At 45.5% G+C, this 26,274-nt stretch overlaps 1 protein-coding gene across 1 annotated transcript in view; it reads right to left on the reverse strand.

Annotated features, from left to right (window-relative positions):
* LOC141108526 (ficolin-1-like) overlaps positions 1–26,274 on the reverse strand; it is an 84,579-nt gene that overhangs the window by 50,065 nt on the left and 8,240 nt on the right. The window contains exon 3 of the mRNA XM_073600209.1: positions 8,997–9,050. Coding sequence (XP_073456310.1) covers positions 8,997–9,050 — 54 coding nt within the window. The remainder of the gene's footprint in view (positions 1–8,996; positions 9,051–26,274) is intronic.

A 26,274-nucleotide genomic window follows, 5' to 3' on the forward strand; every position in this document is an offset into this window, starting at 1 on the left:
AAGAGACTAAGACCTCGGCAGGCCAGATGGGCACTCTTTTTCTCCCGATTCCAGTTCCACATTACCTATAGACCCGGATCCAAAAATGTCAAGCCAGACGCGCTCTCCCATATGTTCCATGACTCTGAGGAAACCCTACCTCCGGACACCATTCTTCCTTCTGGGAACTTCCTACTTCTTCAAGAGGACCTTGTCTCCCGAATTAGACGGGCCTCCATTGGAATGACCCCACCTGCTGAAACTTGTGCTAAGGATGGCCTGTTCTGGTACGAAGGCAAGATTGTGGTCCCTGAGGACCTAAGGGTACATGTGTTGGAACTTTGACATGACCATAAGTTGGCCGGACATTTTGGTGCACGGAAAACTGACCTGGTACAGCGTACCTTCTGGTGGCCTCATCTCAGTAAGGACTGTAAGGATTATGTTGACTCATGTAATACTTGCGCCAGAAGCAAGAACAGCCGGACAAGAGCCTGGGGCCTATTAAAACTCTTACCGGTCCCAGAGAGACCGTGGAGTATGATCTTGATGGACTTCAGCGTCGAACTTCCCCCATCAAAAGGTTTTTCCTCCATCTTTGTTGTGGTAGACAGGCTGTCTAAGATGGCCCATTTTCTTCCCGCGAAGGGCACTCCCTCAGCCTTGGAGACAGCTAATATCTTCATTAAAGAAATAATAAGATTGCATGGCGTTCCGATGAATATAGTATCCGACCGAGGTGTTCAGTTTACCTCTAGGTTCTGGAAAGCCCTCTGTGGCTCCCTGGAAATTGAATTGGCATTTTCCTCAGCTTATCATCCCCAGTCGAATGGGCAAACTGAGAGAACCAATCAGACTCTGGAGCAATATCTCCGCTGTTTTTCTGCTTTTTCTCAGGATGATTGGGTCTCCTTGCTTCCTGTTGCTGAGTTCTCATTAACAATTCCCTGCATTCATCCACTATTCAGACACCACTATGGCTTCCACCCGTCCTTTCTGCCTGGATCAATACCCGAATGTACCGTTCCTGCTGTCTCCGAAACCTTGGATTTTTTTTCTTCTAACAATAAGCTACTACAGGACACCATGGCCAAGGCTCAGGAACACTATAAACAAATGTTCGATAGGAAGAGGCGCGGGGAACTTGTTTTGGAACCTGGCAACCAAGTGTGGTTGTCCACCGCCAATCTGAAGTTAGCCTGTCCTTCTAAAAACCTGGGTCCTAAGTTTTTGGGTCCCTTCCAGGTGAAAAGGAAGATTAACGACGTCGCCTACGAACTTGACCTGCCTAACTCTCTGAAGGTGCATCCGGTCTTTCATGTGTCTCTCCTGAAACCCGTTACTCCAAATTCCTTTGCTGGCCGCAGTATCAGCCCACCCAAGCCTATTATAGTTAACAACGAGGAGGAATTTGAAGTGGAAGCAATTGTAGATTGCAGGAGGAGACGCAATCAAACCCAATACCTCCATAAATGGAGTGGGTATGGTCCCGAAGACAACTCATGGGAGCCCGAGAGTAACCTACATGCCAGAGAACTTTTACAAGCATTCAAGGACTCGCATGCCTCCAATTTAGCTCAACTGAGCATCTAGAGTCTACCCTTGAGGAGGGGGCACTGTCAGAGAGGTTACCTGGTTGGGCGCCGGTGCGCGCCGGTGTGCGTTGGTGCACGCGTTCCGGTGCGCGCTCCTGTGGGCACTGGTGTGCATGCTCCGGCTGACCCTGGTGTGCGCGGTGGTGCCCGGATGCGTGCGCGCGTTGGTGTGCGTCTGCCTGTGGGCATTGGTCTGCATATTCCTGTGGGCACTGGTGTGCACGCCGGTGTTCAGGGCGCTCGCATGCGTGCGCGGGTGTGCGTGCAGGTGTGCGCGGCGTTTGGCGCCAATCAGCCTATTTAGGTCTGCTGCACACACTCCTTCTGTACCTCTGCTGCCCGCCTGTTGCCGAACCCTGCCTGTGTCTTGACCTGTCTGCTCTGCTCCTGCTCAGCATCTGTTGCCTGTGCTCCTGATTACTACCTGCTGCTTGAAGATCAACTCTCTTCCGGCACCTGGACTCCTGGACCAGGCTCTCATACCACTCCGCACTCTCGTGCCTCCTGTCTGCTCTACCAGGGGCGGATACGTAAGGGAGCCTACCCTCTGCCCAAGCGGACTCACCAGTCTGGTAAGCGGAAAGTCTGACATCGGGAGCAAGTATGCACAAGTGCCCCCATAGCTAGCAGCTTGCTATGGGACATTTGGTGAGGAGGGGGGAGATATGAGCACCCAAGAAGAGGAGGATCAGGGCTGCTCTGTGCAAAACCATTGCACAGAGCAGGTATGTATAACATATTTGTTATATTTAAATCATTAAATACTAGGTTTACAATCACTTTAACTGAACAGAAATTGTTGTGTAGGAGACTGAGTATGGAACAGCCAAACTCTGCTACTAAAGTGAAGTTGCGGAAGACATATCACAGGTCATACACCTTGCACCATGGAAAGACTGAGCACAGCAGCAAAACAAGGTAGTTATACTGCATCAGCAAGGTCTCTCCCAGGCAAAGATTTCAAAGCAGACTGGGGTTTCAAGATGTGCTGTTCAAGCTCCTTTGAAGAAGCACAAATAAATGGGTAACGTTGAGTACCGTAGACACAGTGGTCAGCCAAGGAAACTTAATGCAGCAGATGAAAGACGGTTCATGCTTACTTCCCTTCCACATTGGAAGATGTCCAGCAGTGCCATCAGCACAGAACTGGCGGAAACCAGTGGGACCCAGGTACATCCATCTACTGTCTGGAAAAGTCTGGCCAAACATACAGCCAATGTCATTAAGAACTATCTTCAGTGTAAAGAAGAACAAGAAGTCCTGGAAGTGATGGTTTGGCCCTCACATAGCCCTGATCTCTGCATTACGGAGTCTGTCTGGCATTACATGAAGAGACAGAAGGATTTGAGAGAGTCGACATCCACAGAAGATCTGCTTAGTTCTCCAAGATGTTTGGAATAACCTACCTGCCGAGTTCCTTAAACTGTGTTCAAGTTTACCTACATTTGACTATTTCTCCTAGACGCCTTTCATCCTGGCAGCAGCATTTTGGCAGAAAAAAACGCTTGACATGGAACACATTTAGACGCATTAAGTGCTTTGGCGTTAGTTCATTTCATTGGCCAGCATAATAATTTATTCTGGTCACTGTAGTAAATTAACGCTCCAGCACTAAATGTGCCTAAAGTTAACACATGTTTAGACTCGTTAATAAGTATTAAAAAAAATTTTCTGCTGCTCCTGGACATGCTGGCAGTGTTTGTTTGATTTTTCTGCTAAACACCTATGTGTGTACATTGTAGGGACCAGTTTAACAGCGCAAATGATCGGGTAAGTAAATCTTCTTTAACAGGCAAACTAGACCTAAACGAACAACTAATACCATGTACACACGGCCAACTTTTCGACCAAACTTGTACGACGGACAATTCGACTATGTGTGGGCTTCATCGGACCTGCAGCGGACTTTTTCTGTCGAAAATGTGACGGACTTTAGGTTTAGAACATGCTTAAAATCTTTCCGACGGACTCTAGTCCGGTTGAAAAATCCGTTTGTCTAGCCCGATGGACGAAAACCGACGATAGGGCAGCTTTGGCTATGAACTTCCTTATGCTAGTCTGGTCGTACGTCATCACGGTCGAATCCGTTGGACTTGTGTGATTGTGTGTAGACAAGTCCGATTCGACCGAAGTCTGTTGAAAAGTCCGTTGAAAAGTCCGACGTGATTCAGTCCGTAGAAAGTCCAGTCGTGTGTACACAGCATAACCCTTGCAGAGCAAAGGGATAATTTTCAGGGTTCCAAGTACTGAGCTTTAACTTCTATTTACTTCTCCTCCTTATGAGAGAGTGTTGGGGCCAGGAAATTGGCCAGTCAGTCTTGATCATTGCATCCCGGGAGGAGGCCAGGTGCTCATCTATTTTTGGATAGACAAGGTGAGGGGTGTTCTTTCAAGAAAACCTGTTACCTGAATAGGCATATTGACAAATTCTCTTGAAAGCCCAATACCATACTGCTCCCCTCTGTATACTGTACTGTGTGTTATCTACTCCACCCTGCACTTTGTAGGCTGTGCTGTACATTTTATACTCCACTCTATTTTGTACACTGTGATGTACACAATATAATGCACACTGCCCAATCCTATAGGCTGTGCTGTATGTTTAATGCTCCACTCCAGGCTGTTAGCTGTGTTGCACGTTATAGTCTCTACTCAACCAAGCATTCTGTGGTGTATATTACATATTACACACCAGTAAACTGCCATGTTATTGAAATGTTTTGTGTTTGCACCACTATAAATGATTGGAATAGAATTTAACCACTTTTAAGCAAAGGGCACATTTTGGTAGTGTATTTGCAAATTATGTTAAAGGTCAATCTGTACTGAACATTGTTATAGACAGATTTATAGCCCTAGGCCAGCTGTCTTCTGACACCCTTCTCTCTTGTTCCAGTCAGGTAGCCAGACTTAGGGCCTTTGTAAATGACCTTTGGCCTTGTGACAATGACATCAGTTTGAGATGCTTCTAAGATCATTCAGAAGTCATTGATAGATGCATTTGATCTGCAGTTGGCCTCCTTCTGACCTGTATTTGACCTGTTCCATGAGGGTTTGGCTTTCCTATAGACTTGTATGACTTGTATGTCTAAGCAAGCAAAAGCCCATGGACTCTCGCTAGATCAGACATAGCTACAAAAGGCATGCTAGGTCTAGCGAGACTTAGAGACCTTTTGCTTACTCCAAATCAGTACAACAGGAACTGACTAGAACGGCCATTCTCAACCAAGGATCGTCCAGAGGTTGCTAAGGGTTCATTGAGCTGTGGCTGATTGATCTTCCATTTGATTGTGCCTGGATAGTTCCAGGGCCAATGCCATTTGGTAACATCAGAAGCATCAGAAGCATGAAACCAATGATCTTTTTTGGCCATCTGCAAGGAGGGCATATTGACTGCAATGTCAGGGGGGAATACTTGCTACTGACTTCCAATGAATTGGTTTTAGCAGGGGTTCACCAGGACCTGAGAATTATTTCAAGGGTTCTTCTGGGGTAAAAAGGTTGAGAAAGGCTGGAATAGAAGTTCTCTTAAGACCAACTGGTGCATGCTCAACTGTCATTTATGTGGAGCCCTTCTCAGCTTCAGCCTTGAATATTCTGCACCCATACAGTGCCTTGAAAATGTCCCTTGAAATTTTGCACATTTTGTCATGTTACAACCAAAAATGTAAATGTATTTAATTGGGATTTTATGTGATAGACCAACACACAGTGGCACATAATTGTGAAGTGAAAGGAAAAGAAAAAAAATATGTGAAAAATCTGGCGTGCATTTGTATTCAGCCCCCTCTACTCTGCTACCCCTAACTAAAATCTAGTGGAACCAATTGCCTATAAAAGTCACCTAAGTAGTAAATAGAGTCCACCTATGTGTAATTTAATTCTAGTATAAATACTGTTGTTCTGTGAAGCCCTCAGAGGTTTGTTAAAGCGGAGCTCCGCCGAAATTTTTTTTTTAAAAGTCAGCAGCTACAAATACTGCAGCTGCTGACTTTTAAAACATGGACACTTACCTGTCCAGGGCGACCGCGATGTCGGCACCCGAGGCCGAACCGTCTCTCGGTCCTCGGGTGCTGCCGCCTCCATCTTCGGTAAGGGAATCAGGAAGTGAAGGCTTGCGGCTTCACTTCCCGGTTCCCTACTGCGCATGCGCAGATGGTCCCTGCTGTCTCTGGGACCCGTGTGTTTCCCAGCAGACAGCGGGGGGGGGACAGGAAGTGGCGTAAATAACCGCAGATTCTGCGGCTATCTATGCCGGAAGTGGGTACAGATACCTGTAATATACAGGTATCTACACCCCCCTCCCCCCTGAAAGGTGTCAACTGTGACACTGGAGGGGGGAGGAATCCGATGGGTGGAAGTTCCACTTTTGGATGGAACTCCACTTTAACCACTTCAGCGCTGGAAGGATTAAAGTAGAGTTAGGTTATAAAAAATTATCCTAAGCTTTGAACATCTCACGAAGCACTGTTTAATCCATCATCCGAAAATGGAAAGAATATGGCACAACTGCAAACCTACCAAGCACGGCCGTCCACCTAAACTGACAGGCTGGGCAAGAAGAGCATTAATCAGAGAAGCATCCAAGAGGCCCATGGTAACTCTGGAGGAGCCGCAGAGATCCACAGCTCAGGTGGGAGAATCTGTCCACAGGACAACTATTAGTTGTGCACTCCACAAATCTGACCTTTATGGAAGAATGGCAAGAAGAAAGCCATTATTGAACAAAAGCCATAATAAGTCCTGTTTGCAGTTTGCGAGAAGCTATGTGGGGGACACCGCAAACATGTGGAAGAAGGTGCTCTGGTCAGATGAGACCAAAGTTGAACTTTTTGGCCTAAAAGCAAAGCCCTGTGTGTGGCGGAAAACTAACGCTGCACATCACCCTGAACACACCATCCCCACCGTGAAACATACATGGTGGTGGCATCATGTAGTGGGGATGCTTTTCCTCAGCAGGGACAGGGAAGCTGGTCAGAGTTGATGGGAAGATGGATGGAGCCAACTACAGGGCAATCTTAGAAGAAAACCTCTTAGCCCGGTTTCACACATGTGCGGTGTGAATTGAAGCTCAGGTTTCACTGGGGAGATAAAAATCTCCTGTTCAAAGGAATCATTGCGTTTTAGCTCAGGATCAGTGAGCAGGGAGAGGGGGGAGAGGGGGGGTGTAGTGAGGAGAAGTAGAAAATCCTTGTTCAGAACGCAATGCATCTGCAAATCAGATGCGTTGCCATAGGAGATAATAGGCTTGTAGTTCGCACCGCAATGCCCAGAAAACGCACACGTTTTTTGTGCAATGCGCAGTGCGAATGCAACGCACATATGTGAACCAGATGCATTCATATGAATGTATTTTAAAATGTCCTGCGAATTAGATGCAGTGTAAGCCGCATCTAATTCGCATAGGTGTGAACCCAGGCTTAGAGTCTGCAAAAGACTTGAGACTGTGACGGAGGTTCACCTTCCAGCAGAACAACGACCCTAAACATACAGCCAGAGCTACAATGGAATGGTTTAGAACAAAGCATATTCATGTGTTAGAATGGCCCAGTCAAAGCCCAGACCTAAATCCAATTGAGAATCTGTGGCAAGATTTGAAAATTGCTGTTCACGGACGCTCTTCGTCTAATCTGAAAGAGCTTGAGCTATTTCGCAAAAAAGAATGGGCAAGAATGTCACTCTCTAGATGTGCAAAGCTGGTAGAGACATCCCCAAAAAGACTTGCAGCTATAATTGCAGGAAAAGGTGGTTCTACAAAGTATTGACTCCGGGGGGGCTGAATACAAATGCACGCCACACTTTTCACATATTTATATGTAAAAAAAATTGAAAACCATTTATCATTTTCCTTCCACTTCACAATTATGTGCCACTTTGTGTTGGTCTATCACATAAAATCCCAATAAAATACATTTACGTTTTTGGTTGTAACATGACAAAATGTGGAACATTTCAAGAGTTTTGAATACTTTTTCAAGGCACTGTATACTGTCACTCCATTCTGCTTGAAGTTTAGTTCTACGTGTATGGACCCAGTATGCCATTCCACCAACAAAGATGCACAAACTGTGCATGCAGGGCAGCAGTGTGGAGCCTTTTTTTATACTCAGGAATGCATAATCGATAGTCAGCAACATGACATGTCGGTGAAAATGCACCACTCCTGGCAGTCCTACAAGCCTAGGCCATGGGCTATGTTGACTATGTAGAAATCCAGCCCTGAACAGTGTAACTTAAAGAGACCCTGTGAACAATTTAAAAATTGCAGGTAAAAGCACAGGAAAGATGCAGTATTTTTAATGCTTAGTGTACTTGCAGTGCTTCTGTTTTTCATAAACAATTTGTGTTGTGCATTGGAACTTTCAAGGGAATTGGCACTGTAGAAAGTGTCTATTCCCTAGCACAGCCCTCTCCCCCATTGTACTTGTAGATCACATTTCCCTTCCCTTCAATTACTGTCTATGTTGGTCCAGTTCCTACACCCCTATCCTCTGTTACCTACATAACACATAACCTCTTATGCGGATACCAAAGTAGGAGTGAAGGGGAATACCACAAAGCAGCTGTTCTTAACTGTTTTACCCCAGCGGAACCCTTAAAATAATTTTCAGGTCTTTCAGAACTTGGGTTGCCACCTCATCCCTTTAAAACCGGACACATATTAATTACACAGGTTCTGTGGCTGATCAAGGTGGTAATTAAACTCACTTGGTTCCTTAACCTCCATTAAATTAGCCTCAAAACCTGTGTAATTCATATGTGTTCGGGTTTAAAGGAATGAGGTGGCAACCCTATTCGGAACTAGGGTTTCCACCTCATCCCTTTAAGCCTGGATTCACACCTATGCATTTTTAGTGCTTTTTGCATTTTGCATATTTGCACTACAGTCCATTTAACATGGTTTCCTATGGAACACATTCCGTAGTGCAAATCTGCAAAATGCAAAAAGCACTAAAAATGCACAGGTGTGAATCGAGCCTTAAAACCGAACATATATTAATTAGGTTCTGTGGCTGATTAAGGTGGTAATTAAACTCACTTGTTGCTTTATCTGCTTTAAATTGGCCTCAGAACCTGTGTAATTCATATGTGTTCGGGTTTAAAGGGATGAGGTGGCAACCCTATTCGGAACCCCTGCTAAAACCAATTTATTAGGGGTCAATGGGACAAATGCCCTTTACATTGGTGTCCATTAGGGACAATGTAGCTTACATTGATGGGGAAGGATAATCAGTGACTGGTAGTTGTTGGTTACTGCTTAATGTATATTGTTTTACTACATAAAGGATCACATGTTGAAAATTGTAGACACATTTGGCTCAGGTGATGAAAAGTGGGAAATAATGGAAAGAGCTGAAGAAGAAACGGCAGAGCAGAAGTCAGCAGATAGAGGATGTAGATAGATTGCTGAATTCTACAAACCTTTTTCACCTGGAGGACCAGATTGTCCTGAATTTCCCGGATATCCTTTTTCTCCTAAATAATAACAGAACACATACGACATGTTATTTTAAAAAAGCTGCCATTAAGTCTTACTGAAACATGGAAATTTCATTGGATGTCCACGCAACACATAACCTAAGCATTAGTATAGTTTCTTGCCCTTTATATTCCATCTGATGGAAGAGTAACACCATCACCCTAAAACTGGTCAGTACCTAAAAGAATTTTTAAAAAATAGCACCTGAAAACTTTGGTACCTATCCCACTGTCCATGTTTTAGCTCTTTAAGGATCCGAAGGGCCTGGTATGGATTTGGGGGGGGGGGGTGCTCCACGCAGTTTTTCTTCTCATTTTTAAATTGCCTGCAATTGTTTTGTTTACATTTAGCTGTCTGCCCACTTGAATTATTAATTTTTTGTTAATAAAAGTCTGCTATGGCCATTTATACTCCAAATTCAGGTGTGGTCTCATTAAGTTAGAATGGTAAGAGCGGGATTGTGGAGTATGAGTGGTTGGGCAGTTTAAGAAGGTCAGGGACATCTGGGCTACACTGGTCATGTAATATATCAAATATGGTCATGTAATATATCAAATATATATTGCACTCACAAACACATCAGGAGGTATGGCTCCTGGACCTAGAGAGTGGATGGACCACACACGTGTAGCTGGAGGATAAGGTACTCGAGAAGCCTTGTCAGACTGAGCAGAGTGGAAGCACTGCAGCAGTCGGGACCGCCGGGCTGCACAGAGGGAGAAGCCACTTGTCAGTGAATGCCTTCCCACTTGGAAGATATCCTTGTGGAGTCCAGGGAAGGGGGACATGTTTCTGAGGGTTTTCCTCTTCCCAGGAAGAAAGAAAAAGGAAATACCTCTGAAATGCTTCCCCTACTCCTGGCACTACTCCACGAGCATGGGCATCTGCACAAGGTGTGACGGATGTGCCCGAGCGCAATCTCTCTGGAGGAGTCCTCAACCCGTCAATTGTGAGCAGGTGATGGGTGGACCACGATCCTTCCTGGATAGGAGGGGCAGCATTTAATGGAATCAATCTGGGTTTTCTTCCTGCAAGAGCTGAAAGTAATCTTCTCCTCCTGCCGGCATTCATCTGTCACGGAATGAAAATACAGGGGATCGGTAACAGTAAATACCCCCCTTCCTCTTATTTCTACAGCCCGGGCCTCTCTGTGTGCTCCCCTGTTCCCCCCTCGCCCCAAAGCACTTTTGGCTTCTTCTTCTGCTGCAGGGGATCATTTCAGGATGGAGAGCGAGGAAGGGGCCAGTACATATGTAATTTACCTGCCCCGTCTTTTTCTGAATCAATACAGTGGGGGAGATTAACGAAAACTTGAGCATGCAAAATCCGGTGCAGTTCTGCATAGAAACTACGGTTGCACTAATACTCTTTTTTTATTGCCGAGTACAAGTACCAATACTTTCGGTCAAGTATTTGCCGATTCATTTTTTTATGAGCGCAAATCGCACTGCAGAGTACCGATACTTTGCAGTGCGATTTGCACCCATACAAAATAAATGGGCTCAAATCACACTGCAAAGGATCGCATGCGATTTAAACAGGAATGCGGTGCGATTCCTGTCCCGAAGTCGCATGCTGTTTCCCCACCGCTCCTGTGTGAACCAAGGCTTGTCATAGTGATTTTAGCCTGGGTTCACACAGGAGCAGTGTGGGAAACCGCATCAAATTGCATGCGATTGTTTGCAGTGCAATTTGAGCCCATTCATTTTGTATGGGTGTAAATTGCACCGCAAAGTATCGGTTCTAGGTATCGGAGCATTTTTACGAGTACTGTGTCGGTGCATCCCTAAGAGAAACCAATAAGCTTTCAGGTTATATTGTCAAAGCTTAATTGAACAAGTTGAAGGTAGAAGCTGATTGGCTACCATGCACATCTGCACCAGATTCTGAGTGCTCCAGTTTTAGTAAGGCTGCTTTCCCACGTCTGGCTGCGGTTTGCAGTCCGCAGTCTGGTGCATTTCTGTCCATTGGTTCAGGTGCAAATTTTTGCCTGAATTCGCATCCGACCCAAAATCGGACCACCGCCGCCCTGGACATGTGTTAACTGGCTCTATTGAAAGCCGGTCACATTCACATGTTAAGCAAATTGGATGCGGTAAAATGCATCCAATCTGCATATATGTAAACCCAGCCGAAATATCCCCCAGCGAGTGATCGGTTCCGATCACTCACTGTGTTCATTCCTAGCTGAAGCATAGTCAACTGTGTTAACAATACTTCAATTTGTGAATGAACATAAAGCCGTTCAGCACAGAGCACTACCTATTCATTCACTGTTCAATGCAGCTGAGGCTGCAGAGAAAGGGACAGGGGAATCTCCTCAGATCCTTTTCTCTGTCTCAAAAGTGAGACATCAGGGGTCTGTTTAGACCTCTAAAATGACCTCTAATATTTCACCAAAGCCCCAAAGCTGTCCAACAGTGCTCCAAAAAAAAAAATGCAAAAAAATGATATTGTAAATAATTAAAAAAAATAAAATGTATAAAAACATTTAAAAAATGAAATAATAAAAATAAAAAAACTACTGACACCAACCTCTGCCCTACTGCATAGCTCCCGACTGTCCCTGATTTCGAGGGACTGTCCCTGATTTGGAGCAATGTCCCTCTGTCCCTCTTTCCTCCCCATTTGTCCCTCATTTTGGTCTGATCTAAATAGTTGTATATAAAATGCACTTTTTATCTTTGAAAAGGTGTTTCCCAGTACTAAACCTTTCATCTAATTTCTAAATTGCTGCATTTGTAAATTTCAAACGCCAATATATAGAAATAATAGTGGTAAAAAAAGCACTTGTGGGTTTAATTAATCATCGTTTTTTGTATATTCCTCCTTTAAGGGGGCATGGCAGGGGGCGTGTCCTATGCCTACATACTTTTGCTAGTAGGTGTCCCTCGTTCCCATCTCAGAAAGTTGAGAAGTATGCTACTGACATGTCAACTGTTCTACTGACAACATTCACTGCCCTATTGACACCATCCATGTTTTAATACATTTTTACTATTTGTGAGTGTGTGTAGATAGTAGATAGATACACACACATAGTTGCCAACAGTCCCAATTTTCCCGGAACATTCAATCCAGACCCATGTCCCGGTCTGAGCCTGTCCCGGGCAGAATCCTGGAAAATATGCTTTGTCACGGGCAGGGGCAGACTGGGCTGGGGGGTCTGATCCCCCATAAAAAGGCCTCACCGCTTCGCCGTCACCTGGTGTGGTGTGCACATGGTGGCCAAAGGTGTCATCTTGGCCCGCCCACATAATAAGCTAGGTGCAAATGGCAGCTACCTATTGGCTGAGGAGGTAGCAGGAGGCAGGCTGCGTCCCAGCCAATGGGTGTGCTCTTTGGGCTTCCTGTGTTGTGGCAAGGAGCTGCTCTGTAAAGAAGCTGCATGAGGTGAGGAAGGAGAAACTCTCTTATATGACTGTACAGACAACTGGCAGTACTTGACTATGGAGAGAATGGCTTACAGTATCTTGCCCGGATGAACTGGCGGCCCGCTCACCAACTCCTTGTTAAGACTGCAAAGTCTTGTGGTGGAAGAGGTCCCTTCTTGCACTGGTTCCAATGTGGTGGCCTTTGGATTGTCGGTTCAGTGGGTCTGGCGGATGTGCAGGACTCATGACAGCAACCTTGTTATGTTTACAGCAGCGATTCCGATCCCTGTGATCTCAGGCCCACTACTCTCAGTCTCTCCCCATCCCTCTCTTTCCATCCCTCTCTCTCCATCTTTTTTTCTCTCTCCCTCCAATTTCTCTTTCTTTCTCTCTCCCTCCATCTGTCTTTCTCTTTGTCTTACTTTCTCTCTTTCCCTCCATCCCTCTTTCTCCCTTTATTTCTTTCTCTCTCCCTCCATCCCTCTTTCTCTTTTTCTTTATTTCTCTCTCCCTCCACCCCTCTTTCTCTTTTTCTTTATTTCTCTCTCCCTCCACCCCTCTTTCTCTTTTTCTTTATTTCTCTCTCCCTCCATCCCTCTTTCTCTTTGTCTTTATTTCTCTCTCCCTCCACCCCTCTTTCTCTTTTTCTTTATTTCTCTCTCCCTCCATCCCTCTTTCTTTTTTTTTCTCCCTCCATCCCTCTTTTTCTTTTTCTTTATTTCTTTCTCCCTCCATCCTCCTTTTTTCTTTTTCTTTCTTTCTCTCTCCCTCCATCCCTCTTTCTCTTTTTCTTTATTTCCTCCATCCCTCTTTCTCTTTGTCTTTATTTCTCTCTTCATCCCTCGTTCTCTTTTTCTTTCTTTCTCTTTCCCTCCATCCCTCTATCTTTTTCTTTCTCTCTCACTCCACCCCTCTTTCTCTTCATCTTTCTGTCTCTCTTCTTCCATCCCTCTTTCTTTCTCCCTCCATCCCTCTTTCTTTCTCTCTTCTTTTTTATCTCGCTTTCTCTTTTTCTTTCTTTGTCTCTCCCTCCATCACTTTTTCTCCCTTTTTTCTTTCTTTTTCTCTCCATCCCTCTTTCTACAAATGAATGCCCTGCCCCTAATTAAAATAATACCTCGCCTACATAAAAAAAGTGTCCCTAAAAGTTTTTGGAGAATGTTGGCAATTATGCACACACACACACATGTGTGTTTGAGTTTTGGGGTGTACTGTACACCCTATTGCAATAGGTTGCGCACACCTGTGTCCATGAGGATGTCTTCCGGGTGGGGAGGCTTTCTCTGATAATCTGCATCTCCCTCTGTGCAGCCCGGTGGTCCCGGCTCCTGCAGTGCTTACATTCTGCTCAGCCTGACAAAACTGCCCGAGCACCTTATCCTCCAGCTACATGTGTGTGGTCCATCCACTCCCAAGGTCTTGTAAATCCATACTTCCTGATGAGTTTGTAAGTGCAATATATATTTTCTTTTACAATAAACCTCCATGATTTTAGCTTACTACACTATGGGGTTTATTTATTAAAGGCAAACCCACTTTGCACTACAAGTGCACTGCAAGTGCACTTGGAAGTGCAGTCGCTGTAGATCCGAGGGGGGACATGCAAGGAAAATGTAAAAAACAGCATTTTTTCTTGTACATGACTGGATGATAAAATCAGCAGAGCTTCCCCTGATTTTATCTCTTCCCAGGCCCGTCTTTAATATTGATTGGACCCCGGGCAAAACTTTTCTTGGGGGCCCCCCCAATGCAGTTTTGCTCTCCACCTGCTCTGAGACAAAATAAATGAATAATAAGCAGCTAGACTCAAAATCAGTTTACTGAATCAGATCAGGCAGCTACTGCGTTTGGTTGCCAGAGGTTACAGTGTATCATTACCGCTCACTGACTGGTTGCTAGAGGTTACAGCACACATTATGGCTCACTGATTAGTTGCTGGAGGTTACAGCACATGATTTCTGCTTGTTGATTGGTTGCTAGAGATTACTGTGGATATTGCCTCAGGGGAGCATGATATACATATCAATGCCGCTGGCTGCTGCTATTTAAATATAAATGCTGCCGCTTTTTACATATGAATGCTGGCAATTTACATGTAAACACAGGGTCTGCAGGTGAGTCATCTGAACACAACAATAAGGCAGAGCTGGGCAGCATTAATAGCAGCACTTCACACTGAGATATTGGGACACAGCACATGACTAAAACCTCAAGGGACGAGGGAATTTAAACCAGCATAGTTGGCAAGGATGAGGCAGCTGCTTTGGGCCCCACAACAATGACAGGGCCCAGGGCAGCTGCTCCTTTTGCCCTGCCTTAAAAACGGCCCTGGATCTTTCCCTCAGATTTACAGCAACTGCACTTCCAAGTGTACTTTCAAGTGCATTTGTAGTGCAGAGTGGATTTGCCTTTAGTAAATCAGCACCTATATTCTTTGTGCTGGCCTCTCTTTTTTTTAAATTTAAATGTACTGCTACGGCAGATCCAAGGTACAGGACGATGATACTGAATGACTCACAAGAAGCGGTCTCGAACTCTTTGCTCCAGCCTACTTGGCCTCCACCCAATGCGATAATATGCTGGTACTAATTCTTGGAATGTACATCTTGTTTATCATTTTTATGTGACCAGGAATGTGCTATCCTGTTTCCTGGTCAACCTGTATCTTCAATATTGGTAATAGGCAATACATATCTATACTTGAAATCTAATAAAAATATTGCAACAGAAACAACAAATGGCCATTGTTGAGGATACAAAGGAGGACTTATATCTAATTCAGGGCTAATGCATAAGGCACTTAGGCTCGATTCACACCTATGCATGTTGCTTTTGAGCGTTTTTGGAGGTTTTTTTTTTATGCATGCCACGTTTTTGAGCAGCGTTTTTGCGGCGTTTTTGCCGCGATTTGCGTTTTGCGTTTTTTTTTTTTTTTTTTTACAGTCTAAAAAAAATGTAAAAAAAATAAAAAAAAAAAAAACGGCAAAAACGCATCAAAAACGCATCAAAAACGCTGCAAAAACGCTGCAAAAACGGTGCACTTACGTTTTTGATGCTTGTCCATTGAAATCCATTACATGCAAAACGCTGCTTTTTGCATGAAAAAAAGTCCCCGACCCTTTCCAAAAATGCAGAGAAACAAAAAGGCATTGATGTGAACATGTTCCATAGGAACCCATGTTAAAAAATTCCCGTGCATTTCTGCAAAATGCAAAATGCATCAAAAAACGCGCTAGTGTGAATGGAGCCTTAATATTCTGCTACTGACGTCTCTTTGTAATGCAGTTTTGAATGATCCTGAATGAAGGGAATGAACACGGAAACTGGATGATATGGAGCAATGTGCACACTGCTTTCTCCATGTATTCCACTAACTATATATATATATATATATACAGTGAGGACGGAAAATATTCAGACCCCCCCCCTTAAATTTTTCACTCTTTGTTATATTGCAGCCATTTGCTAAAATCATTTAAGTTTATTTTTTTCCTCATTAATGTACACATAGCACCCCATATTGACAGAAAAACACAGAATTGTTGACATTTTTGCAGATTTATTAAAAAAGAAAAACTGAAATATCACATGGTCCTAAGTATTCAGACACTTTGCTGTGACAGTACAAAATATTTTACAGCGCACACATACAAGAATGACATTTCCTGCAGGGCTAGTTAAAAACACCTAAACATATTCAAAAAATACGGGGGTTTGGTCACACTATATGGTCATATTGTGCTAAGCCCACTTACTGCGACAAAGTACCCCGAATTAGTGGGTCCTACACTAGTAATAGAATGGAAGATCCTTTGTCTCAACCATGGGAGCACTGAACGGGATACATCCTAAACACTGGTGGCCACTAAATAGGAGGTAATGAGTGCCTTTGCTGTGACACTCATATATTTAACTCAGGTGCTGTCCATTTCTTCTGATCATCCTTGAGATAGTTCTACACCTTCATTTGAGTCCAGCTGTGTTTGATTATCAGCCCCGGAAGATTTTACCCCCTTCCTTACCAGAGCCTTTTTTTGTGATTCGTCACTGCGTCGCTTTAACTGACAATTGCGCAGTCGTGCGACGTTTCTCCCAAACAAAATTGACGTCCTTTTTTTCCCACAAATAGAGCTTTCTTTTGGTGGTATTTGATCGCCTCTGCGATTTATATTTTTTGCGCTATAAACAAAATAAGAGCGACAATTTTGAAAAAAACACATTATTTTTTACATTTTGCTATAATAAATATCCCCCAAAATATATAAAAAAAGAACATTTTTTTCTTCAGTTTAGGCCGATCGTATTATTCTACATATTTTTGGTAAAAAAAAAATTGCAATAAGCGTTTATTAATTGGTTTGCGCAAAAGTTATAGCGTTTACAAAATAGGGGATAGTTTTATGGCATTTTTATTAATAATTTTTTTTTACTAGTAATGGCGGCGATCAGAGATTTTTATTGTGACTGCGATATTGTGGCGGGCATGTCAGACATTTTTTACACTTTTTTGGGAACATTGTTATTTATACAGCAATCAGTGCTATAAAAATGCACTGATTCCTGTGTAAATGACACTGGCAGTGAAGGGGTTAACCACTAGGGGGCGGGAGGGGTTAAGTGTGTCCTAGGTGAGTGATTACTAACTGTAGGGGGGATGGGCTAGCAGTGTCACTACTCTGATCACTGCTCCCAATGACAGGGAGCAGAGATCAGTGACATTTGTCACTAGGCAGAATGGTGAGATGCTGTTTACATCAGCATCTCCCCGTTCGTCCTCTTCCTGAGGCGATCGCGTGTATCCCCGCGGCGATTGAGTCCGCGGGACCCGCGACCCGACTCACGGAGCTTCCGTCCAGCGTGCACGCAATGGCACGGCGGGAAATTCAAATGGACGTACCTGTAAGTCCATTTGCCCAGCCGTGCCATTCTGCCGACGTACATCGGCGTGCGCCGGTTGGGAAGGGGTTATACTGATTGGACTTGATTAGGAAAGCCACACACCTGTCTATATAAGACCTTACAGCTCACATGTCAGAGCAAATGAGAATCATGAGGTCAAAGGGAGAACAGTGAAGCATGGTGGTGGCAGCATCATGCTGTGGGGGTGTTTTTCAGCTGCAGGGACAGGACGACTGCTTGCAATGGAGGGTGCAATGGAGGGAAAGATGAATGCGGCCAAGTACTGGGATATTCTGGACGAAAACCTTCTCCAGAGTGCTCAGGACCTCAGACTGGGGCCGAAGGTTTACCTTCCAACAAGACAATGACCCTAAGCACTCAGCTAAAATAACGAAGGAGTGGCTTCACAACAACTCCGTGACTGTTCTTGAAGACATGCTTGGCCAGTCCTTCACCTTTACCTTCAGCTTCTTTAGCAAGGCAGTTGTCGTCTTGGAGGTGTGTTTGGGGTCATTATCATGTTGAAATACTGCCCTGCGGCCCAGTCTCCGAAGGGAGGGGATCATGCTCTGCTTCAGTATGTCACAGTACATGTTGGCATTCATGGTTCCCTCAATGAACTGTAGCTCCCCAGTGCAGGCAGCACTCATGCAGCCCCAGACCATGACACTCCCACCACCATGCTTGACTGTAGACAAGACACACTTGTCATTGTACTCCTCACCTGGTTGCCGATACACACGCTTGACACCATCTTGGTCTCATCAGACCATAGGACATAGTTCCAGTAATCCATGTCCTTAGTCTGCTTGTCTTTAGCAAACTGTTTACAGGCTTTCTTGTGCATCATCTTTAGAAGAGGCTTCCATTTGGGACGACAGCCATGCAGACCAATTTGATGCAGTGTGTGGCATATGATCTGAGCACTGACAGGCTGACCCCCCACCCCTTCAACCTCTGCAGCAATGCTGGCAGCACTCATATGTCTATTTCTCAAAGACAACCTCTGGATATGACGCTGAGCACGTGCACTCAACTTCTTTGGTCGACCAAGGTGAGGCCTGTTCTGAGTGGAACCTGTCCTGTTAAACCGCTGTATGGTTGTGGCCACCGTGCTGCAGCTCAGTTTCAGGGTCTTGGCAATCTTCTTATAGCCTAGGCCATCTTTATGTAGAGCAACAATTCTTTTTTCAGATCCGCAGAGAGTTCTTTGCCATGAGGTGCCATGTTGAACTTCCAGTGACCAGTATGAGAGAGTGAGAGAGATAACACCAAATTCAACACACCTGCTCCCCATTCACACCTGAGACCTTGTAATGAGTCACATGACACTGGGGAGGGAAAATGGCTAATTAAGCCCAATTTGGAGATTTTCACTTAGGGGTGTACTGACTTTTGTTGCCAGCGGTTTAGACATTAATGGCTGTGTGTTGAGTTATTTTCAGGGGACAGCAAATTTACTCTTTTATACAAGCTGTACACTCACTACTTTACATTGTAGCAAAGTGAAATTTCTTCAGTGTTGTCACATGAAAAGATAGAATAAAATATTTACAAAAATTATTGCTCTCGCTCTAACATTCGCTGCAATAACTTACATGTGTGATTTGAATGCTGTTTACATATGCGGGTGTGACCTATGTATGCGTTCACTTCTGCGTGCGAGCACGAGGGGATGGGAGCGCTTTACTTTTTTTTCTTTTTATATTTTTAAATTTTCCCCTTCATTTTTTTTTTTATTACTTTTATTCCTATTACAAGGAATGTAAACATCCCTTGCAATAAGAATAGGGCATGACAGATCCTCTTTATGGAGAGATCTGGGGTCTGTAAGTCCCCACATCTCTCCTCTATGCTGGAAAGCCTGAGATAAAAAAAAAAAAAAAAATGATCTAAGGCTTTCCAGCAAAAAAACCCCAAAAAAAACGGCAGTGTTTACATCTGCCAGAGCTGGATAGCGTCATGATGTCGCTTGAAGCCTCCGAGGGTCATAGAGATGGCCGGGAACCATCTGGGAACCATTCATTCTCTCTCTCCCCAATCGCACGGGAGAGAACGGGGAAGCACCGGAGAGCGCCTGTAAAAACAATCAAGCGGCTAAACAGCAGCTATGATGGCTTTTACATGCGAGGGAATCGCTGGCTGAAAAAAAGATATCTGAATGATGCCAGTAGCTACACTCATCATCCAGATCTTGCCACTCAAAGTCCAGGAGGACATATGATGTCCTATGGGCGGCAAGTGAAGCCCTTCATGGCTCTAAGGAAGAGAGGAGCTGAAGGGCTCAGAGGGAGGTTGGGTGGCTCTGAGAGGTAGAGGGGAGCTCTGGGGCTGAGTTGCTCCTCCCATGCTCTGTGTACTTACAGGTCTCACAGACTTACTTCTCTGTCTTGTGCCCACCCAGGACAACTTTTCCACCTTCCCATCTCTGGTCATGTGATATGGAAGGTTGGACATACACTGTATTTTTTGTTCACACCTCTCTAAGCTCTAATAAATATAACATATATATATATATATATATATATATATATATATACACACAGTTACTGTCAATTTACAAAATTCAAAGTTAGGGAACAGAAGGAAAATCTAAATCAAATCAGTATATGGTGTGACTACCGTTTGGCTTAAAACCAGCATCAATTCTCCTAGGTACACACAGTGCTTGTACACACAGTTTTTCAAGGAACTCAGCAGGTAGGTTATTCCAAACATCTTGGAGAACTAACCACAGATCTTCTGTGGCTGTAGGCTTTCTCAAATCCTTCTGGCCTTTAATGTAATCCCAGACAGACTCCGTGATCTTGAGATCAGGGCTCTGTGGGGGGGGGGGGGGGGCAAACTATCACTTCCAGGACTTCTTGTTATTGTTTACACTGAAGATAGTTCTTAATTGGCTGTATGTTTTGATGCCGTTGTCCTGCTGCAGAATAAATTTGGAACCAATCATACGCTTCCCTGATGGTATGGCATGATGAAGTATGTACCGTATTTATCGGCGTATAACACGCACCGGCATATAACATGCACCCCAAGTTTAGGAGGGAATTTTAAGGAAAAAAACTTTTAGGAGGGAAGTTTAAGGAAAAAAAACTTACATTTAAATGCCCATCAATGCAGCGTTATCGGTGTCCATCTGCAGCCTTGTCAGTGCATCCTTGCCTCAGTGTCCAGTGCAGCCTTTTCAGTGCAGCTTTGCCCCAGTGCAGAATTGTCAGTGCAGCCTTGTCAGTGCAGCTTTGCCCCAGTGCAGAATTGTCAGTGCAGCCTTGTCAGTGCAGCTTTGCCCCAGTGCAGAATTGTCAGTGCAGCTTTGCCCCAGTGCAGAATTGTCAGTGCAGCCTTGTCAGTGCAGCTTTGCCCCAGTGCAGAATTGTCAGTGCAGCCTTGTCAGTGCAGCTTTGCCCCAGTGCAGCCATGTCCCCAGTGGTTAGTGCAGCCTTGTCCCCAGTGCAGCCATGCCCCCAGAGGTCAGTGCAGCCATGTCCCCAGTGGTCAGTGCAGCCTTGTCCCCAGTGCAGCCATGTCCCCAGTGGTCAGTGCATCCTTGTGCCCAACATACACAAGTTACACTGTGTATTTTTGAATATGGCGCCGCGGAGTTCGGAGGGACTTGGCGGCGCTCATTCAGTTGAACGAGCGCCGCCGAGAACACAGTGACTGGGCGGAGCCGAGATACACATAGCCGAGGGTTCTCGGCTCTTCTCGGCGCCGTTCACAGTCACGCCCAGTCCCTATGATGGACATAACAGAGGTCCAATGGCGGGACTGGGCGGGACTGTGAACGGCGCCGAGAAGAGCCGAGAACCCTCGGCTATGTGTATCTCGGCTCCGCCCAGTCACTGTGTTCTCGGCGGCGCTCGTTCAGCTGAACGAGCGCCCCCGAGTCCCTCCGAACTCCGTGGTGCCATATTTAAAAATACACGCTATGTGAATGTCGGCGGCAATCGCTTCGATAGTTCACAAAATAGCGGGGATCGACGTATAACACGCACCCACGATTTTCCCCTGATTTTAAGGGGAAAAAAGTGCGTGTTATATGCCGATAAATACGGTATTTGTATTTCTGCATATGCAGCAGATAAAAGACACATCATGCTTCATCACAGAACTGGCAGAGACCAATGGGACCCAGGTACACTCATCTACTGCCCAGAGAAGTTTGGCTAGGAGTGGTCTTCATGGAAGATTTGTGGCCAAAAAGCCATACATGGGACAAGGCTAAGTGACTCAACTATGCAGGAAAACATTGAAACTGGGGTGCAGAAAAATGGCAGCAGGTGCTCTGGACTGATGAGTGAATTATTTTTAAATATTTGGTTGCAGCAAAAGGCAGTTTGTTGGTGAAGGGATGGAGAGCGATACAACAATGAGTGTCTGCAGCAGCCGTGAAGCATGGAGGAGGTATCTTGCATGTTTGGGGCTGCATTTCTGCAAACAGAGTTGGAGATTTGGTCAGGATCAATGGTGTTCTCAATGCTGAGAAATACAGGCAGATACTTATTCAACATGCCATACCATCATGGAGGTGTGTGATTGGCCCCAAATGTTTTCTGCAGCAGGACAACCACCTCATACATACAGCCAATGTCATTTAGAACCAGTGTTGCCAACCGCCCGTAAATTTCAGCCCATTTTCGGGTTGCCCATAAATGCCCGTTACGGCCATACAAAAGATGGCTGTGGGCTGAAAGTGCAACTGTGCATGTGCCGTTGTGAAGCCTGCCAGGCTCAGAAAAGCTCGCCCATTTTTCGGCCAGACGGACGCATGCGCAGTGATGCCATTTTTGAATGGAAGACAGTCCAAGTGGCAGCGCCTCGCCAGTTGCAACAGCACAGAGAAGAACACACTCATCATGTGAGGGGGTAATATTAAGGGGGCAGAGGAGGACACTCACACTACTATGTGGGGGCTGAAGGGGGCGGAGGAGGACACTCACACTACTGTGGGGGGGGGGGGTGAAGGGGGCAGAGGGGGACACTGATGTGGAGATATAGGGGGACAGAGGAGGACATTACTCTGAGAGGGTGAAGAGGCAGAGGGGGACACTGATGTGGAGATATAGGGGGACAGAGGAGGACATTACTGTGAGAGGGTGAAGGGGGAAGAGGAGGACACTACTGTAAGGGGGTAAAGGGCGGCAGAAGTGGACATTGATGTGAGGGGGAAAAATGAAGGGAAGCAGAGGAAGACACTGCTCTGGGGGAATGATATGAAAGGGGGCAGAGAAGGACAGTGCTGCAGGGGGGTATATGAAGGTGGGTAGAGGAGGACTTTGCTGTGGTAGGGTGATTTAAAGGACACTGATGTGGAGGGTGAAGGGGACAGATTGAGACACTACTGTTGGGGGGGATGATATGTACGGGGCACAGCAGGACACTGCAGTGGAGGGTCATGATATGGAGGGGGCAGAAAAGGACACTACTTGAGGGGAGCGAAGGGGGTCAGAGGAGTACACCACTGGGGGGAGGGTAAAAAAAGGAGGCAGAGGAGGACACTACTGTGTGGGGCAGTGTTGCCAACTGCCCATAAAAAATATGGCTGTCTGCACCCTCTAACCATCTTTTGTACCATGTCCAGATCCTCTAACCATCTCTTGTACCATGTCCGCAGTCTCTGACCATCTCCTGTACCATGTCCGCAGCCTCTGACCATCTCCTGTACCATGTCTGCAGCCTCTGACCATCTCTTGTACCATGTCCGCAGCCTCTGACCATCTCTTGTACCATGTCCGCAGCCTCTGACCATCTCCTGTACCATATCCACAGCCTCTGACCATCTCCTGTACCATGTCCGCAGCCTCTGACCATCTCCTGTATGATTTCTGAAGGCTCTGTATCATGTCCACAGCCTATAATTATCACTTTTATCATGTCCACTGTAAGGTACCTGGTAGGAGAGCCTGACTGTAGGAGAAGACCTCTCATACAATGCTGGTTCAGGAGCCACTGGAGTGGGGACAGTGGTCTCCTGAGCGCAGTGGGGTAGGAGTGCCTGTATAGTCTCTGATGTGGAGGCAGAGATCCCTCCTGGGATGGCAGAGCTGCAGGTGAGTGGAGACTGGAATAGCAGTAACTTGACTCACTGGGTTGCAGGTGAGAGGAGACTGGAACGGCAGCAGGCTTGACACACTGGATGGCTGAGTTGCAGGTGAGAGCAGACTGGAACGGCAGCAGGCTTGACACGCTGAGGGAGAGATCACTGAAGCTGAAGCTGAAGGTGCAACAGCAAGTGAACAGTAGGCACAAGCAGAGTCAGACAGTCCTGGTCGGCAGGTAGCTGGCACAGGTAATAACGGCAGGCGAGGCAGAGTCGGTGAACAGGCAGGGTTCGGCAACGGTAGCAAATACAGACAGAAGAGTAGTCAGACAAGCCGGATCGGGATAGGAGCAGGTCGGATGGTCAAACAAGCCGGGTCAAGATCAGGTAGCAGACAATCAGGATACGGGTCAACAGATTCACAGAGCTGAGACGAAGCAGCGACGTTCTCATGGAACAGGGGAACTTTTATGTGCTAAAATGGCGCCAAACCGGCGCTAACGCGAACGCGCGCGCCCGAGCGCCGCGCTGATGCACAGCAGTTTGATGCCGTGTCCGAATGGAAGCGCGCCGGCGCATAGGCGAATGCAAGTGCCCTGGACTGGTGCTGGTGGATCCCTGACAGTCCACAATCCTTGACCATCTCTTGTCTTTTATCATGTCTGCAGTCTCTGAGGGGGTCTGGAGAGGAGTCAAGAGTGAGAGCGCCGCCGGGATGAGGGTCACGGGAGGAGCCAGACGTGTGTGGACTGTGAAGAGGAGACTGTAGGATAAAACCAGAGCTGCCAAGCTGGAGCTGATTGACTGAGCCCTGCACGGCGCACCTGAGAGGAGGTCAGTGACAGCACCGCCAGGCTAGTCTGAGGGGGGGTCACTGATGTAAGGGGGGATTGAATACTGTGACAGACCTAGCTGGGACAGAGGCTTTTTGGAGAGGACTGAATGCTAGCCTCTTGCCTTTTGATTATGGGCCCTGGATTTTAAGGGAACAATACTCTTTGCGAGGTGAATGAGAAATCCAGTCTGATCTGTACTAATTAGACTCAATCTTGTATATATGTATATATTGTATGTTGTCTCATTCTGTTGTGGACTCTTTGCTGTGATCATTTGGGATGTGTATCTCTATGGAGGGAGGGGGGATTCCTCCAGCAGCCCCCCTGCTGATAAGACTGTTTACTGATGAGAAGTTGAACACACCTGACCTGTGTGTCTATTGTTATTGGACAGTTTACCCCACCCTGTTTTCCAAGGGTGGGGGAAAGAGTCTCTGAGTTATTTTATCTGTTGTATCCATGTGTGATAATAAATCAGTTTGTTGTTTGCCACCCTACACTGGTGTGGTCTGATTTTTTACCCTACACTGAGCTACGAGTAGTGAATGGGAAAGCTAAGGGGTCTTAGATTGTGGGGTAACGGACAGATGAAGCATTTACGGCGGACATCTTGAGTACGGGGTCCGTCACAAATACAATAATGTAAGGGGGCACTGATATAAAAGTTCCCCCTTATAGCAAGGAACCCAAACCTTACCTTAGTGTATTCACTCTGCAAAAGGTGGTCTCTGGTGACCAGAGTCCCCCCCCCCACATTAGAGTTCTTGGCATTCCCCTCTACATCATAGTCTGCAGGATTCCCGCTTACAGTGCAAGGGGGAACTCTGCAGTCCCTGATGTAAAAGGGAACTCTGATGTAAAGGGCAATGCTGCAGACCCTGATTAAGTGAGAACTCTGATGTAAAGGGGAATGCAGTGGACTCTGATATAAGGTGGTCTCTGGTTTCCCCCTTAGATCATGATCTGCAGCATTCCCCTTTATGTCAGAGTTTCCTTGCACTGTAAGGGGAAATCCTGCAGATTCTGATATATAGAGGAACTCTGTGCTGGCTGGGTTAAATTAACCCGATCTTCGTGTAAATAGAAAAATATGTTTTTTGACTTTTGTTTAACTTAAACACATTGCTAATAGCACTAGCTACATGTTTTTAGTTTAAATATTGATATTTGCACAGCTCTTTGAGGGACCATCTTGTAAAAAGTGAATATACGGGCATTTTTCGTTCTGATACATGTAAAAGATTTGGAACGTTCACTTGCGGTGGTTGCTCGTGCTGCTGTTATATGAATACACAAACCAAGTTCAAATTACCAAATGGCAGAGCGTATAGGCCCAGACACTTTGAAAATTGTAAGACACCTGGGGCCATTTACCTTCTGACAAGTCAATGTAAATGCTTTTATGTCGGAAAAACAAAATCGGAGTTTCACAAAAGGGCGGCACGACATATCACCAGCATGAGGCAGGCGGACCCGGACCTTCCTCTGGGGCGACATGTGCGAGACCATCACACGGGAAAATTTCCCCTTGTCCATTTCACCATTCTCGACCGGATTCATCCGGATACAAGGGGCGGTAATTGGAACAAGATCTTGCTCCAGAGGGAGGTCCGCTGGATTGCCAGCCTCAATGCAACCCAATTTCCAGGCCTGAATACCCAAATGAGTTTCCGTCCATTCCTAGACGGTTTTGTATCAGGAGGATGTGAAAAAGAATAATTCATCACACTTAATCATAACGTGTATCTAAAAACATTCAGGCTAGGTAACGTTTAAATAACATCGTTAAAGGGTTTAAGGCTGATGCGATAATTTACGCTTTCTTGTGAGATACTATTTTTCTCATAGTACTGCTCGTGTTGTATAAAAATGCAGTCAACACATCCATAAATGTATTTTTTCATAAATGTACCTAATATACCCATAAATGTTTGTTTACAAATGTACTTTAACATTCCTATGAATGTTATTGATATCACCATATGAAAATGTACCAAATATGTTTGTGTATGGAACTGCTATTTTGGTGCTTGTTTCCGATGTTTTTCTTATTTTGTCCCATGCATTT

The sequence above is a fragment of the Aquarana catesbeiana genome, linkage group LG09 (genome assembly GCF_042186555.1).
Source record: "Aquarana catesbeiana isolate 2022-GZ linkage group LG09, ASM4218655v1, whole genome shotgun sequence".
Classification (NCBI taxonomy): Eukaryota; Metazoa; Chordata; class Amphibia; order Anura; family Ranidae; genus Aquarana; species Aquarana catesbeiana.